This window comes from Callithrix jacchus, chromosome 12 (assembly GCF_049354715.1).
Source record: "Callithrix jacchus isolate 240 chromosome 12, calJac240_pri, whole genome shotgun sequence".
NCBI lineage: Eukaryota > Metazoa > Chordata > Mammalia > Primates > Cebidae > Callithrix > Callithrix jacchus.
In genome coordinates, this window is record NC_133513.1 from 13623484 (window position 1) to 13640788 (window position 17305).

The 17305-nt window shown below is 50.4% G+C and overlaps 2 protein-coding genes across 10 annotated transcripts in view; one reads left to right on the forward strand and one right to left on the reverse strand.

The window, feature by feature from the left end:
• Positions 1-17305, forward strand: part of NDE1 (nudE neurodevelopment protein 1) — an 85623-nt gene that overhangs the window by 55173 nt on the left and 13145 nt on the right. The window lies entirely within an intron of this gene.
• Positions 798-17305, reverse strand: part of MYH11 (myosin heavy chain 11) — a 156653-nt gene continuing 140145 nt past the window's right edge. For 2 of the 4 annotated variants that reach the window (XM_035266950.3, XM_035266948.3), the window contains 8 exons: positions 16560-16688; positions 16204-16292; positions 15281-15404; positions 14139-14347; positions 12165-12273; positions 11918-12090; positions 5845-5883; positions 798-1756 (listed from right to left, as the gene is read on the reverse strand). In XM_035266950.3, coding sequence (XP_035122841.1) covers positions 5853-5883; positions 11918-12090; positions 12165-12273; positions 14139-14347; positions 15281-15404; positions 16204-16292; positions 16560-16688 — 864 coding nt within the window. In that variant the 3' untranslated portion in view covers positions 798-1756; positions 5845-5852. The remainder of the gene's footprint in view (positions 1757-5844; positions 5884-11917; positions 12091-12164; positions 12274-14138; positions 14348-15280; positions 15405-16203; positions 16293-16559; positions 16689-17305) is intronic. The other 2 variants (XM_035266947.3, XM_035266946.3) reach the window with 1 other exon arrangement.

A 17305-nucleotide genomic window follows, 5' to 3' on the forward strand; every position in this document is an offset into this window, starting at 1 on the left:
TTATTATGTTTTTAAGAGTTGTTTTAAACATGATGAATATTTGACTATATGTAGCCTATAAAAGCTTAAAATACTATCTGGCTGGGTTTTTGTTGTGAGACACGGTCTTATTCTATTACCTAGGCTACATAGCTCACTGTAGCCTCGAACTCCTGGGCTCACATGATCCTCCTGCCTCAGCCTTCCAAGTAGTTGGGAGTACAGGTGTGCACTGTCCTGCCTGGCTTACTTAAGACCTTTTTTTTTTTTTTTTTTTTTTTGGTAGCGATGGGGTCTCTATTGGCCAGGCTGGGTCTCCAACTCCTGGCCTCAAGTGATCTTCCCATCTCAGCCTCCCAAAGTGCAGGGATTACAGGTGTGAGCCACTGTACCCGGCCACTATCTGACTTTTTAGAGAAAGTGTTTGCTGACTCATTGGGCAAGACCTTGTGTTTTAGCTTAAAAAAAAAATCAAAGAAATCTTGTATTTTTCTTGTGATTCGGGTTTTGATGAGTAAGGATGCTCTTAGTCATGTTGAAGGGCAGGGGCAGTGGCCCAAGGACCGACCTCACATCACCTTACTCCTCACCCCCCAGCAGCCCAATAACCCCCTTAGACAGTCTCACTTTGCATCTCTGCCTTGCCTTTTGCTGGCTGTGGGATCTTAGGCAATTGATATCACCTCCCTAGGCCTCAGTTTTCCCATTGAAATAACCCTGACTTCAGAGAGTCTGGGACGATGAAGCAAAACCCAGATGTCTCCAACTTCTTTTGCTGTCTAGAAAACAGCTCAACAGAAAAGCCAGTGACATGCTAGTGATTTATAACCATTTATTAGTGAAGGTGTTTGTAAGTACAGTCAGGGTGTGTAGTAAACCGTGCAGCATTCCTGCTCTCCGCTGTGGGAGCAGCGTCTCCTTTTCAATTCATGTGACTACAGAAGGCACTTGGTCTTGGTGAACTGTGTGTGTCTGAGGTGTGGAAACCAGGATAGGGGAAAAGAATTCTCAAGCAAGGGCCTGACATGAGAAGTTGGAAAGGTTCACAGGTTAGGGAATGAATGGGGAGGGGCGTGGCAACCATTTTGGTGACTTTTTCCCCATGTCATGTAAACAAAATTGCCAGTGACAGGTTACCGTGGCTATGTTTTTCTGAAAACTCAATGTCTGCACAATCCATTGATAGAGCTGGAGGGTGTGTCTGTGTTTCCTGTTGGGTTTTTCTCGTCTCGTACATCCAATTTATATCTTGAATACAGGGTAGTGGGGGCGGCAGCGGTGGTGGCGGTGGAGACGGGGTCTCACTCTGTTGCCCAGGCTGGAGTGCAGTGATGCAATTATAGTTCACTGCAGCCTCAAACTCCTGGGCTCCAGTGATCCTCCTGACTCGGCCTCCCTAGTAGCTGGGACCACAGGTGTGTAGTACCATGCCCAGCTTATTTTTAAATTTTTGTGGAGACGAGTTTTCACCATGTTGCCCAGGCTGGAGGGTGGTGGTTCTTATGATACTTGTGTGAGGAGTGTCTGTGATGTTTGGAATTTGAGGATGGATTTAGACAACGCTAAATACAGTCAGCTGGCTTTGTTTTGTTCTGGGTGTTTGTTTTATTTTCCTTGCTGTGGTGCAAAACTCGAGAAAGTTGCTTATTCACTGGCCTTGGTTCCGTTGAAGTCTGCATCTCGAGTGTCCATTTCCTCCTCAGAACCATCTGCATTTTCAATGACTCGACGTCCTCCAGACCTTCTAGAAGGAACGAAAGAGGTCTCGTTTCCTCGCCTGTGGGTTGTAAGAAAACACATTTCTTTAGCAAAGAAATCTTCACGATTGGGATAAACTTTTTATGAATTTTTTTTTCTTTTTTTCTTTGAGTCTCGCTCTGTTGCCCGGGCTGGAGTGCAGTGGCATGATCCCAGCTCTCTGCAACATCTGCCACCTGAGTTCAAGTGATTCTTCTGCCTCAGCTTCTTGAGTAGCTGGGACTACAGGTGTGCGCCACCACACCCAGATGATTTTTTTGTATCTTTAGTAGAGATGGGGTTTCACTGTGTTGGCCAGGTTGGTCTCGATCTCCTGACCTTGTGATCTGCCGGTCTCAGCCTCCCAAAGTGCTGAGATTACAGGCGTGAGCCACTGTGCCTGGCCCTATTTTTTTTTTTTTTTTTAAATTGAGATGAGGTCTTGCTGTTATTGCCCAGGCTGGTGGTGAACTCCTGAACTTAACACAGTGCTCCTATCTTGGCCTCCCAATGTGCTGGCATTACAGGTGCCAGCTACCACACGTGGCTTCCAAGGTGGATTTTATTTTTTTTTAAGACAAGAGTCTCCCTCTGTCACCCAGGCTGGAGTGCAGTGGCATGATCTTGACTCACTGCAACCTCTGCCTCCTGGGTTCTAGCAATCCTTGTGCCTCAGCATCCTGAGTAGCTGACTACAGGCACATCACCATGCCTGAATAATTTTTGAATTTTTAATAGAGATGGGATTTTGCCATGTGACCCGCGCTGGTTTCAAACTGCTGGTCTCAAACGATCGACCCGCCTCAGCCTCTGGAAGTTTTGGGATTACAGGTGTTTGCCAGTGCGCCAGGCCTGCAAGGTGGATTTTAGCTCCAGCCAGTAACCCCCCCTCTTTCTGTCCCTACTACTCATATCTCCTTTCTGCCCTGGTTCTCCTGAGTTCAGCACCTTGGCTTCATGGGAAGGGCTGGTCACGTGAGGGGCGACTTTGGGTAGGAGGGAGGAAGGGGGCAGAAGGAGAAATCAGATCTGCCTGCTGCTGACCTTCACTGTTTGGAAGAAACGCTTAAGTCTCTTCAGCCATTGCAACAGATAATCATGTTGAGCTCTTACCGTCTGGCCCTGTTTGACCTGAATTGGAAGACAGGTCTTAATTTATTTTAGGACCTCAACAAAGAAAGCAGACTTTCACTTCCCATACAAAGGCTGGACTAGAAGCCACAAGAATAAACACAACCCAGTGACTGATTCTTGAGTCAGAAGGAACAACTCAGACGGGTAAGACTAAAGGCGTAAGGAGGGCCCAGCAATTCATGATTGCGGAGGAGAGGAACCCCCTGACATGAGCCTTCTGTTGACAGAGGATGGGAGAGACCCCGGCTGGGAAAACCCACCTGGCTGTAAAGGATGGGGCTTCCCACAGGGCAGCGATCAGAAATACTTAAAGTTGCAGCCACTCCAAACTAAACTCTCCTAGGCCAGCTTCAGAGAGAAGCTTCTAGACTTGCAGCCCTGCTAGAGAACTCTGTCCTCCTTTCTCTAGATGTGACCCTTAAGTCTTTTTCTTTTTTAGCACTGTTTTCCAAGGACTTGACTCAGAAGGATCCCCAAATTGAAGCAGACAGAGGAGCAGCACTTTGACTGTTCCCTGTATGTTCCCCACACAGCTCTCTTCCTTGCCATTTTTACTCCAGGTTCAAAAGCTGATGGAATGGCTGGGTGCAGTGGCTCATGCCTATAATCCCAGCATTTTTGGGAGGCTGAGGTGTTCAGATCACAATTCAGATCAATTGTTTAAGACCATCCTAGCCAAGATGGTGAAACTCCGTCTTTATTAAAAATGCAAAATTAGCCAGGCATGGTGGTCTACACCTGTAATCCCACCTACTTGGGAGGCGGAGGCAGGAGAATCGCTTGAACCTGGGAGGCAGAGGCTGCAGTGAGCGAAGATTGCACCACTGCAGTCTGGCCTGGGTGACAGAGCCAGACTATCTCAAAAAAAAAAAACCCACCACCTGATGAGCTAACCTGGAGCTGGAATTAGTTCCTAACCTACGCATTGGTGCTCCCAGCACTTTCTTTTTGGCTCTTGGAAGAGTCTGGTAACTGGAAAGCTTAATGGACAAATTTGCTCCCTTGACCTAAGAAATACATTGTGCTTTGAGTCGTTGGAATCTCCGTGCTTGGCTGTCAGTCTGCAAGACACTCCATTCTGGGTCCAGTGCTTTTCTTAGAACTGGTTTCAACTCCTAGACCAATGTTGACAGTAACTATGCGTGTTACAGGAAGTAAGGACCCCTCTAAAGATTTTCTTAAAGGGTCTGATCTTGGAGAATCTGGATTCTTTTTTTTTTTTTTTGAGACAGAGTCTTGCCTGTTGCCCAGGATGGAATGCAGTGGCACGATCTTGACCCAATGCAGCCTCTGCCTCCCAGGTTCAAGTGATTGTCCTTTCCTCCTCCTGAGTAACTGGGACTACAGACATGTGCCACTACACCTGGCTAATTTTTGTATTTTTAGGAGCGATTGGGTTTCATCATGTTGTCCAGGCTAGTCTTGAACTCCTGACCTTAAGTGATCTGCCTGCCTTGGCCTCCCAAAGTGCTGGGATTATACGGTTGAGCCACTGCACCTGGCCAAGCATTTGGATTCTATTCCCGGACTCAACCTACCAAGGCACCAGGAATGATGTCAGGAATCAACATGAGTGTAAGCACCTACTATGAAAGGACTCAGTTTCCCACTGACCAGTGGGTGCTGTACTTCAGCCAACCCTGGAATTTGGCTTATCTTGTGATCCCAGTGAGCTGGCAGGAAAACTGCTCTAAGTGTACTGGAGACTTATCTTCCCCACAAAACTGATGCAGAAGCTCTTACCAAGACCTCACCCCTCTGCTTTAAGTGTTTTGGTAGTGATGGCAAAGCTGAGATTCTCCAAAAATGAAGATGGACACAAATGAGGGTTGGTTTGGCCTCTCCATGGGGTGAAAGTCAGATCCACATTGCCTTACTTCACCTATGAAAAGTAATTCATCACGCCTGTAATCCCAGCATTTTGGGGGCCAAGGATCACCTGAGGTCAGGAGTTTGAGACCAGCCTAGCCGACATGATGAAACCCCTTCTCTACTAAAAATACAAAAATTAGTGGTGGCAGGCGCCTGTAATCCCAGCTCCTCAGAAAGCTGAGGTAGGAGAGTCGCTTGAACCCATGAGGCGGAGGTTGAAGCGAGCCGAGATCATGTCACTGCACTCAAGCCTGGGTGACAAAGCAAGACAACATCTCAAAAAAAGTTATTCAAATCCCACAGAAGTGGAGGCCTCTCTGTGCTCTCTTGGGAAGGGCCTTATGTGCATCCTCGAGTCTTGGGTGTCCATTCCCCAGTCTTTAAACATGTACGTGCCAGTGAAGCCTCCAGGAAAGGCTCTGCTAGGACTGTGCTTGGCTTTGTGGTGGTTAGCTTCCACCCCATGTGCTGAAAATGCAGTTTGTAGCTAGACATCACTCAAGCCACGTGCAGCCCCCGGCATTTGTCAGACATCGCAGTGAGCTCATTTTCTTCGCGGACAAGCCTGTGAAAGCCAAATCATGGGAGGACCAGTTGCTGTGCCGCAGATACCGTGAACCTGGGCTTTCTGGTTTCTGACTTGTGATCTGGACCAGATAACTAGAAGCCAAGTACATTCTCCATGAATGTGCCCAGATAGTGGAACCATCATATTCACTCAGTGGAGTGTCTTCACTGGACAAGGGAGAACAGTACTGCTGAGTGCCCTAATACTGTAAGAGTGGCTTTTGGCATGAAAGGAAGAAAAATTCAAGCCACACACACACAGCCTCTGACATCTGGTCAAGATGCAGTGATAAGGATGCACTGTTGGGTGTCATATCACATGCACTGCCCAGAGGCAGGAAGGACAGTGGGTCAAGATATGAGGTCTATTTGTCATCCTGATCTTGGTTTCAATGACAGACAGCTTTGCACTAAGATATCCAAGCCTTCAGATTTTGCAGGAATCTCATGAAAATGTGCAAGGGTTAAAAAACCAGGGTGGGCAGAGGGGCACACTGGGCAGAAAGGAAATGAATACTGAGACAACACACAGCTGCGAAGCTGAAGGCATGATACCTGGTGCATCACTGCGAAGTTTCCTGTTGGGGGGGCCCTCTGAAACAGAGAGAGAATCCCTGGAGGTTACCATCAGCAAACGGGAAGGAGCCTGGTGAAGTATGTTCTTAATTGTTAAAAACATTTGCTTTCATTTGATAATTAAAGGCACACTTTTATTTTGAGACAGAGTCTTGCTCTGTCACCCAGGCTGGAGCGCAATGGTGCAATCTAGGCTCACTGCAACCTCCACATCGTGTATTCAAGTGATCCTCTTGCCTCAGTCTCGCAAGTAGCTGGGATTACAGGCATGTACCACCACACTCGGCTAAATTTTTGTATTTTTAGTAGAGACAGGGCTGTACTATGTTGACTAGGCTGGTCTCGACCACCTGATGTCAAGTGATTCTCTTGCCTTGGCTTCCCAAAGTGCTAGGATTTGGGATTACAGGCATGAACCACTGTGCCAGCCTTAAAGGCACTCTTAAGTCTACCTTGCAGTGAATCATGTGACATCAAGAGCGTTTGGTGAGGCTGGCACATGAAAGGACAAGCAGTTTTGATAGAGTCTCACTCTGTCACCCAGGATGGAGTGCAGTGGTGTGACCTGTCTCTGCTCACTGCAACCTCCATCTCCAAGGTTCAAGCGATTCTCCTGCCTCAACCTCGCAAGTAGCTGGGATTATAGGCATGCACCACCATGCCTGGATAATTTTTTTTTACATTTAGTAGAGACGGGGTTTCACCATGTTGGCCAGGCTGGTCTCGGACTCCTGACCTCAGGTGATCTGCCCGCCTCGGCCTCCCAAAGTGCTGGGATTACAGGCATGAGCCACTGTGCCTGGCCCAGTTTTTTAAATGAAAAGGAAAACATCTCTCCTTAGAGCTACTTCTAAGAACCTCTTATAAATCCCATCATTGCATACCTGTTGAGGGAAGTAAAAGCATAAGAGCAAACTAGTTTGAAAAGTCAATGTCGGAACAGAAGCCAAGAAGTTCTGGGTAAGGAACCTGCAGCTGCAGCTCCCTTGATTATGATTAGCGCTCTTCATTAGCTTTGGGGCCTCTAGCGAGAGGCTGGAGGTGGAGGCCTTGTGCTGCTCTTGCCGGAGGTGACTGGCAGTGTAGCAGATGGTAGGTAAGTGGGTCTGGCTTCAGAGAGGGCTTCTGTTGACACTTGTCTGGCTGGTAGAACTCTGTGAAACTTGCACTGCAATTCCTTCTTGGCTGAGAAGCCAGGCAGGCTTACCAACCTCCCTCAATACTCTGGTGCCTGATGTTATGGTTTTTTTGTGCACCTAGAAGACTCAGACAGGCTTTTCACCTGCATTATGTGTGTGCGCGTGTCAGAACTGGCAAAAATGGTCTTCTTGTTCCACCCTGGACTTTCCTGCCCAAGAAGCGTCAAGTGTGTGGGGCGGAACGCAGAGGGGATATCCACTGTGTGCTAGAAGAGTCACTGAGCCTGAGAAAGGAGAGCAGAGGCAGAGGCAGCAACAGGGTAGAGAGTTGGAGTGGCTGTGTCCCGGTCACTCAGCTCAGCCACTCAGGAAGGGCAGGGGGACCAGTTGCCAGCAGAGCACATCCCAGGTCTCGGGTTTTTTTTTTTTTTTTTTTGAGACACAGGGTTGCTGTCACCCAGGCTGGAGTGCAGTGGCATGATCTCGGCTCACTGCAGCCTCTACCTCCTCGGTTCCATTGAGTCTCCTCAGCCTCCAGAGTAGCTGGGATTACAGGCATGCTCACCATGCCCAGGTAATTTTTGTATTTTTAGTAGAGATGGGGTTTCACCATGTTGGCCAGGCTGGTCTTGGCCTCCCAGTGTTGGGATTACAGGCGTGAGCCACCATGCCCAGCCCCAAGGAGTTTTGACTGTGAGAACAGCTCTCCTCTGCTGACCCTCAACCCCAGGAGATGCTTCATCTCCTGCGTGCTTTGAGAGCTGAGGCCTGGTTTCAGTCCTGTCCATAGAGACCAACAAGCCCTCACCTTGCAGTGAGTGGGGCTGTTCCCTGAAGCCTCGGTGCCCTGCTCCAGCTGCTCTCTTCCCCTTTTCCAAGGAGTTTGGAATTTTCCCTTGTCTCAAGCAGTGGTCCCTGAAGTCTAGTGGTTATTTCAGATGGCTTCCAGGCATGCCACCAGCTAACTGAACTACATCATGAGAAAGTCATATTTCTTTCCAACTCTTTTTAAACAGGTCTCATTACTGTGTCAGAGAGTGTCTATTTGGTGCTAATGGCTATTGTCACTCCCCCCCCCCCCCGTTTTTTTTCTTGAGACAAAGTCTCATTTTTGTCACCCAGGCTGGACTGCAGTGGCGCGATCTCGGCTCAGTGCAGCCTCTGCCTCCCGGGTTCAAGTGGTTCTCCTGCCTCAGCCTCCCAAGTAGCTGGGATTACAGGTGTGTGCTACCATGCCCAGCTAATTTTTGCATTTTTTGTAGAGATGGGGTTTTATCATATTGGTCTGGCTGGTCTTGAACTCCTGACCTCAAGCAATCCACCTGCCTTGGCCTCCCAAAGTACTGAGGTTACAGGCATGAGCCACTGCTCCCGGTCGTCATGCCCTTTTTAATGGAGAAGTAGCCTCAGGTCTTGGTGATCAGTTTGTGACTGCATCAGCTAGGTATTGAACTTGATGCTGTTTTATTTTCATCTTATTTCACTGTGACTGGTTGATACAGGTGATGCTGGTTAAAAAAATGTAGGAGCCATGTTTTATTTGCAATTATAGCCATGTATGATTAAAACAATTTAGAAGATGAAGTTAGTGGTATTAAAGGTGGTGAGAGGCTTAGTACATGCTCATGGTGGTATGAAAATGAAGCTGGGGAAATACCCAGGACTCAAGGGATGAAGCTTTACTCTGTGCTGGGTGCTGTCCTAGACATTCGATTTTTTTTTTTTTTTTTTCATTTTTATTGAGACCGATAAATTTTTTTTTTCATTTTATCTTCCTCTGTCACCCAGGCTGGAGTGCAGTGGTGTGATCTCGGCTCACTGCAACCTCCACCTCCTGGGTTCAAGTGATTCTCCTGCCTCAGCCTCCTGAGTAGCTAGGATTATAGGCCTGTGCCACCATGCTTGGTGAATTTTTGTATTTTTAGTGGAGACGTGGTTTCACCATGTTGGCCAGGCTGGTCTTGAACTCCCGGCCTCAGGTGATCTGCCCTTCTTGGCCTCCCAGAGTGCTGGGACTACAGGCAGGGAGCCACTATGCCCAGCCTGGGCAGGATTCTTTACGGAAAGTTGATCAGATTCTCCCACAGATGGGACGTGGGGTATCAAGGAGACAAATGTCAAGAAGAACTAGGTGGTTTGTGATTTGAATTGTTGGTGGCCTCATCATTCTAGCTGCTCAGTTGGAGAGGGTTGTGAGAGGAGCTGGTTTGGGGGTGAAGTTTTTGCTCCGTCACGGCTTGGGGTACACAGCATGTTTGGTGTGAACTGCCTGAGACATCCACGTGGGAACATGAGGCGGGTCTGCTGTTGTAAAAAGAAGCTAGGGCTTGTCAGATATGAACTGAGAAGCTATAGATGGAATTCTAAAGCGCCAAGACTAGTTGCGACCTCTCACCTAGAGGGGGAGAGAAAGATGAAAAGAGAACTAAGGCTGGGCATGGTGGCTCACACTTGTAATCCCAGGACTTTGGGAGGCTGAGGCAGGCAGATCACCTGAGGTCAGGAGTTCAAGACCAGCTCGCCAACATAGCAAAACCCTGTCTCTACTAAAAATACAGAAATTAGTGGAAAATGGCTTGAACCCTGGAGATAGACATTGCAGTGAGCCAAGATTGGGCCACTGTACACCAGGCTGGGCAACAAAGCAAGACTCTGTGTCAAAAAAAAAAAGGGAACTAAGATGCTACTCTGGGGTGGCCCAGTGGCAAGCAGGTTTTGAGGGATCAGCAGAGGAGATGAAGAGGGGCAAGCAGGTGAGGATGGGAAACCCAGGGAAGCAAGGGTGTCAGGCCAGAGGCATGACGGGCTATGTCACATGCTGCTGCCCCATCAGGATGTCTGGCCATTGGTGTTACCCATGGGAGGCTTCTGGGAGAGTGATGGGTAGGGGTGACAAGAACCAGCAACTCTTAACATAGAGGTTTTTGAGACAGTCTCTTACTCTGTCACCCAGACTGGAGTACAGTGTCATGATCTTGGCTCGCTATACTGTCTGCCTCCCAGGTTCAAGCAACTCTTGTGCCTCAGCCTCCCAAGTAGCTGGGATTTCAGGCATACGCCACTGCACCTGGCTCAGTTTTATAGTTTTTGGTAGAGGTGGGGTTTTGGCACTCACATACAGTTTTGTAGTAAGGGTAGCAGGGTAGATGTGGAGCTAAGAGGTTATTCCATTTGCTAATGGAGCAAATGAGAAACCTTGCAAAGAAGGATTTTTGGAGCCATGTGCTTGTGTGAACTAGATGGTCGGGTCCAGTGGAGGCGTGAGCCAGAAGGTTTAGCACAGAGATGGAAGAAAGAAATGTGCAGAGGCTCAGGGAGATAGGGAGATGAGGCAGGGGGAGCTTGTGCATGTTTCATGATCATTTCTGCTTTTAAGGTAAGTAGGAAATAAGGTCCTCAGCTGAGAGTGAGGACGGGGAGGAGCGATAAGTTCAAAGAAAAAGTGAAAAAGCAGAGAGTGAGATGAGGGAGGGGTCGGGCAGCCCCCGAGCAAGGCCTGCTCTGTAGGAAAAGGTGGAGAGTAGGTTTCTTTTTAAATTTTTTTTATTTTTTTGAGACAGGGTCTCACTGTCATCCAGGCTAAGTGCAGTGGCTAGATCATGGCTCACCACAGCCTTGACCTCTGGGGCTCCACTGATCCTCCCACCTCAGCCTCCTGAGTAGCTGGGATTTTAAGTGTGTGCTACCCACCCTGGCTAATTTCTTTCCGTTTTTTTCTTGGAGAGTGTTGGTCTTGCCCTGTTGGCCAGGCTGTGATCTGAGCTCAAGCAATCCACCTGCGTTGGCCTCCCAAAGTGCTGGGATTACAGGCGTGAGCCCTGCGCCTGGCCAAGAATTGAGTTTCATTTGGGTTGTCCTTTTACCAAGTGTGAATGCAGCAGAGCAAGATGGGGAAGCGGATATTGAAGATGTGCGATGGGCGTGACTAGACGGCTGGCTGGGAGCCGGGTCAGAGGCTGGCAGGGGCTGCAAGAGGACGATGGCATTGTGAAGATGCCGCTGGGAACAGAGTCAAAGAAAGGTGGCTCCAAGCAGACAGTGAGATGCCTGATGGTCAAATTTTGAGGACGCCTAGAGGTACTGGTTGTGCCTGTAGGAGCAGCGGGATAACCCAGAAGGTCAAGGAACCAACAGGCTGTGTTGCACCCTGGATGTTGAGATCATGGAGAACTCTGAGGCGTGGCGTGGGCGAGAGACAGGAAGCTTGGAGCTAAAACCTCCAAGGAGCCAGCTGGGATGGATGGACAGGGTGATGGGAGCAGCGGAGACACCCCAAGGTACTAGGAACATGGGAGAGGAAACAGCCCCCACCCCAGTGACAGCAGGAATTCTCGGCAGGGAGGCAGTTGTACATCCCCAATCTCTAAAGGACTTCTGGCAACATCTGGAGACAGTTTTAGTTGTGGGGTGGGGTGCTACTGCATCTGGTGGGTAGAGGCCAGGAGTGTCGACACCTGCTACTTTCTAAGGACTCACTTTCCCACTGACCGGGAACATGCAGTGCACAGCACAGCACCCACACCCGAGAGGGAAGCAGCCCAGATGGCAGCAGCGCTGAGGGGAGAGGTCAAGTGGCAGGGGTGGTGTTGCGGCGTCAATGGATGCCGTGAGGAAGAGGCTGTAGGAGACGGGGGACAGCATGTCTTCCTCCTCCCCACCCTGAGGACGGCTAGGAGATATCGATCGTTAAAGAAACTAGAAGGGGAGCTCTGTTACCAGGCCAGGACCACTCTAGGCTTAGTGATTAAGAAGGAGCAGGAAGAAACCACAAAAGGGAGTGGTGGTGGTGGGAACGGGGGCGTCTGCAGCGATTCACTGACTCACAGTGGGCAGTGCAGGCCGACGGCAGCCTGAGCACCCAGCGCTTCTCTCTGGCCTGAGAGATGGGGTCCTTCAGGCCATGGGCTCCTCACCTGAGCTTGCTCTTGAGTGCGTTCACCTCACGGCCCATGGCCTCGTTGCTCTCCGTGGCCTCATCCAGCTCCCGCTGCAGCTTCCTGCGGTTGGCGTTGATGCGCTGGGACTCCTCCTCTGCCTCCTCCAGCTGCCTCTTGAGCTGCTTGACCCTGGCATTGCCTTTCTCTGCCTGTCATGGAGAGTGCGGGTGGTTAGGGGAAGCCCCAGGTGGGAGCCCGGGGGAGGCTGGGCAGCCAGGGCTACCTGCTCCTTGTACTGCTCGGCCATCTTGCGCTCGTCCTCCACCTGCAGCAAGACTTCCTTCAGCTTCTTGTCCTTCTGCTTCAGCGACTTGGTGGCTGCCTGTTTCTCCCTGCAAACAGCCAGGAAAACAGAGGTGGTCTCAGAGGAGGGCAGCACCCCTTGCAGCTGGTATGTCAACCAGATGTGGCACCTTGAGTGCTTTTCTGAGCCCCATATCAGGACTCCTCCCAAGGATCAGTCAGATGGTGGACTAGTATACAGCCATGAAAAGGAATAAAGTATCAGTGCATGCCACAGCATGGATGAGCCTGGAATTCTTGCTGAGTGCAAGAAGATACCAGCAGGCCACGTAGTGTGATTCCATTGATATCAAATGTCTAGAACAGATAAATCTATAGAGACAAAGTAGATTACTATTGCCAGGGATTGAGGGATTGGCTAAAGGACATGGGTTTTGTTTTGTTTGTTTGTTTGTTTGTTTGTTTTTGAAACAGGGTCTTGCTCTGTTGCCCAAGCTGGAGTGCAGTGGAACTCCAGTGCCTGCTCTCCACCCTAGTTCATAGTTCACTGCAGCCTTGGACTCCTGGCTCAAGCAATCCTCCCACTTCAGCCTCCCAAGTAGGTGGGACTACAGGTGTGCACCACCGTGTTTAGCTGACTTTTTAAAAGTTTTTCATAGAAATGGAGTCTCAGGCTGGGTGTGTGGTGGCTCATGCCTGTAATCCTGGCACTTTGGGAGGCCAAGGCACACACATTACTTGTGGTCAGGAGTTTGAGACCAGCCTGGCCAACATGATGAAACTCCGTCTCTACTAAAGAATATCAAAATTAGCTGGGCATGGTAGTGTGTGCCTGCAGTCTCAGTTACTTGGGAGACTGAGGCAGGAGAATCGCTTGAACCCCAGAGGTGGAGGTTGCAGTGAGCTCAGATCGTGCCACTGCACTCCAGTCTGGACAATGGAGTGAGACTCTCTGTCTCACAAAAAAAAAAAAAGGAGTCTCGCTATGCTGCCCAGGCTGGTCTTGAACTCCTAGACTTAAGTGCTCCACCCACCTATCTCAGCCTCCCAAAATGCTGGGATTACACGCTTAAGGCCCCACATCTGGCCTGGCGTTTCTTTTTGAGCTGATGAAAATGTTCTCAGATTGACTGTGGTGATGGTTTTACATGTTTGTGAATTTATGATTAGCCCTTGAATTGGTGTGCTTTAAATGGGTGCATTGCAGGGCATATGAATTATGGAAAAAGCTGCTAGAAGAGAATTAGAATCCAATGGTTAGACATGTGCTGTGATCTTATGCCTCACTGGGACCCATAATTAAGAGAATAAGGCATCCAGTGTGTGTGCTGAATGGGTTGCCAGTTGGACTTGTGTTTTTGTTTTTTGGGTTTTTATGTGTGTGGGAGGGTCTGACTGTGTCACCCAGGCTGCAGTGCAGTGGCATGATCTCACTGCAGCCTCCACATCCCACGTTTAAGCGATTCTCCTGCCTCAGCCTCCTAGTAGCTGGGGTTCTAGGCCAGCTAAGTTTTGGTACAGACAGGGTTTCACTATATTGGCTAAGCTGGTCTCAAACTCCTGAACTCAAGTGATCCACCTGCCTCTGTCTCCCAAATTGCTGGGATTACAGGCATGAGCCACAGTGTCCAGCCTGGTTGGATTGTGGGCTGTCAGCAGGCTATCCCCGCCGAGTCTGGGAAAAGCCATGTGCACTGCTGGGAAGGCTGGTTAATGCCAGGAGGACCATCGCGATGCTCAGAGCTGCTCACATTGCAGGTGATTGCTCTAGGCTGGGCACCAGCAGGGCACGTTGCTGTGTTTACATTCAGTTCTCACAATACCCCTGCACTGTGGGCACCATAGACCTTGCTTCTTAAAGTCAGAACTGATGTTGGAAGAGGTTCCCTTACTTCAGTATGGCTCCTGCTGTCACTCCCCTGCAAACTGGGTTTGGAACTCCAGACCCGTGTACCTGGCCTCCTGCTCAACCTGCTCCTCCAGCTGTGCAATCTTGGCCTCCAGTGCTGCGATGGTGGACTTGAACTTGGACTTGACGGCTCCCTCCATCTCCTGGAGCTTGCTCCGGAGCTCCTTGTTCTGGCGCTCGAGCTGCTGCCGGGCACTCTCGTTCTTCTGGGCGGCGCTGCGCTCCGTGGCTAGCTCGTTGTTGAGCTGCTCAGCCTGGGGAGGAGAGTGAAGGCTGTGAGGTGGGATCAGGGAAGCCCAGGACAGCATGCTGAGACTATGTACCTCCTCCTGCTGCCTCCAGCCTTGGTCGGCCTCTGCACAAGTCCCTTGATCCTGGGTGCCCTGACTTCATCCTGTAAAACTCCACTCAAGAGCTTCTTCCAGGCTGGGCGCAGTGGTGCACGTCTGTAATCCCAGCACTTTGGTAAGCCGAGGCAGGCAGATCACTTGAGGTCAGGAGTTCAAGACTGGCCTGACCAACATGGTGAAGCCCCGTCTCTTTTAAAAATACAAAAATTAGCCAGGCAGTGGTGGCACACACCTGAATCCCAGCTAAGCAGAAGAATCTCTTGAATCTGGGAGGCAGAGTTTGCAGCGAGCTGGGATTGCGTCACTGCACTCCAGCCTAGGTAACAGGGTGAGACCCTATCTCCAAAAAAAGCTGCTTCCACAAGTGTTATGGTGCCACCTAGGCTGAGTGAGTTACCTGTCCCTTGTTTTCTCTGTCCTGGAGTCACCTAGAGAACAATGCCTGTTTACCCTATACCATGAGGGGCTGCAGGTCACAGGATGGTCCCTAGTGCCCACCCAGTGCCTCACTGACATCACCAAGGGCTCACTGAATAAGGCCAGAGTTTCTGCTGAGGAAAGCGCAATAAAGGAGCATCCCAAGGCGCCATCAGGTGGAGGGAGCCATACATGCTGTGGCTGGAAAATCAAACACTGTAGTTGGGAGAATCATGTTCTGAACATGGCAGTCTGGGTGCAGGTGTAAGGGCCCTGGGTCCCCACTCAGGCCCTATCAACCTCTCATCCCTCAACCCGGGGCCTGCACGTAGGAAGCCAGCACGCCTGTGTTGACTGGTGCCGGATCCTGCTGCAGGATGACGCGAGGCAGCGTGGCTGCAGTGCCCGGGCGGTCCTCACCTGTTGTGTGGCTTTACGGACCCGGTCGCTCATGGCCTCCATGTTGCCCTGCTCCTCCTCCAGCTCCTCCTCCAGCTGGGAGATCCGGGCCTCCAGGCGGCGCTTCTCATCCTGGAGTGCGTTCCTGGGGGAAGGGCAGCCATAGTGGGGGCCTCCACCCTCTCCCAGCTTAGAAGACACCCCTCTTTGGAGTGATGCCTCATGGAGGGGGGGATTGCTGTCATCATCTAATGGGGGTAACTGAGGCTCAGAGAAGATTTGAAAACTTGTCTGTAGTTACACAGACAGGAAGTAGGGGGCTGGGACTCAGGTCAGGTCCGTGTCAGCAAAGCTGGGACTGGGATGGGAACTAGTGTACTCCTCCCTGACCCTTCCCGGCCCCCCGTTGTCCCCACAAAGCTGGTTATTTGGAATGAATGAAAGTAGCGACACCCCCAAACAGGAGCATGAAAGCGCTGAGGCAAAGGCTAACCACCATGGAGCTGTCCTCAATCTCAGAGGATGCTTAGTCATCAGCAGCATCAAAAAGGTGGTCCAGGGCTGGACATGGTGGCTCAGGCCTGTAATCCTAGCACTTTGGGAGGCTAAGGTAGGAGGATCACCTGAGGTCAGGAGTTTGAGACCAGCCTGGCCAATATGGTGAAACCTTGTCTCTACTAAAAATATAAAAATTAGCCGGGCATGGTGGCACACACCTATAGTCTCAGCTACTCAGGAGGCTGAGGCAGGAGAATAGCTTGAACCCGGGAGGCGGAGGTTGCCGTGAGCCGAGATTGTGCCACTGCCCTCCAGCCTGGGTGACAGAACAGAACTCTGTCTTGAAAAATACTTTAAAAATAAAATGAGGGTCTAGGATGCTTTCCTGAGAACTGCCTCTCTTCATCCTCTGATTCAGAGTCCTCTTCCTCCATTCAATTTCCTACCTTCCTGACAGGCTGCTGGCCAGCTCCTCGGCCAGTTCCTCTTTCTCGAGGTCTGCCTGTTTGCGAGCTCTCTCAGCTGCGGCGAGGTCCTAGGTGGGTGGGAGGAAGCCTATTGTCTATAAGGGAAAAGCCAAACCCCACTGAGCGTCCACCCTGCCACCTCAGCCACCATTGAAAGTATATGTTCTTTTGAGCTCAGGGGAGCCCCATGAATACATAGAGGAGGAAAGCATGTATCTTTCTAATGGGTGGACCCCAAAGCAGGAGGAAATCTGTGGAAGCACAGGCCTGAGCTGCCAAGGGTTGCTACCATGACACCCCCATCTGAGGCTCTCCCAGTAAGTGCAAGGCTTTACCTCTTGTAGCTGCATGAGGTCTGCTTCCAAGCTCTTGGCTTTCTTCTCATTCTCTTTGGCTGTGGCAAAGATCTCATCTCTAGAGGCACGGGCATCTTCCAGCTCCCTTTGGAATTCCTTCATCTGAGCCTGCATGAGTCAACAGGAAGGACAAGCTAAGATAATCCCTACTCACCCAGGTTCTGCTGCCCAACTTAGCTTTACATGCCCACCCCTTAGGTTTTCTGCAATTGACCACAAAGAAGTCCCCATTGCAAGCCAGGCACGGTGGCTCATGCCTTCACTTTGGGAGGCGAAGGAGGGCAGATCACGAGGTCAGGAGATCGAGGCCATCCTGGCTAACAAGGTGAAACCCCGTCTTTACTAAAAATATAAAAAAGTAGCTGGGCAGGGTGGCACATGCCTGTAGTCCCAGCTACTCAGGAGGCCGAGGCAGGAGAATAGCTTGAACCCTGGAGGAGGAGGTTGCAGTGAGCCAAGATCGCACCACTGCACTACATCCTGGTGACAGAGTAAGATTCCATCTCAAAAAAAGAAGTCCCCATTGCACAAGCATGTGCAATGCTTGTTCCAGGTGGCTGGTGATGGGCTGGGAGCACCATTCTGGGTAAGCTCCACAGACCTGCCTGAGAAGCTGAGCCCCTGATGGGATTGGAGAGCAGTGGCCAAACCCTGAATGGTGTTGGAGAAACCCTAGTTGAACCCACACCAATGGCAGGTGTGGGCTTGCTTCCTGGAGCCTGCTC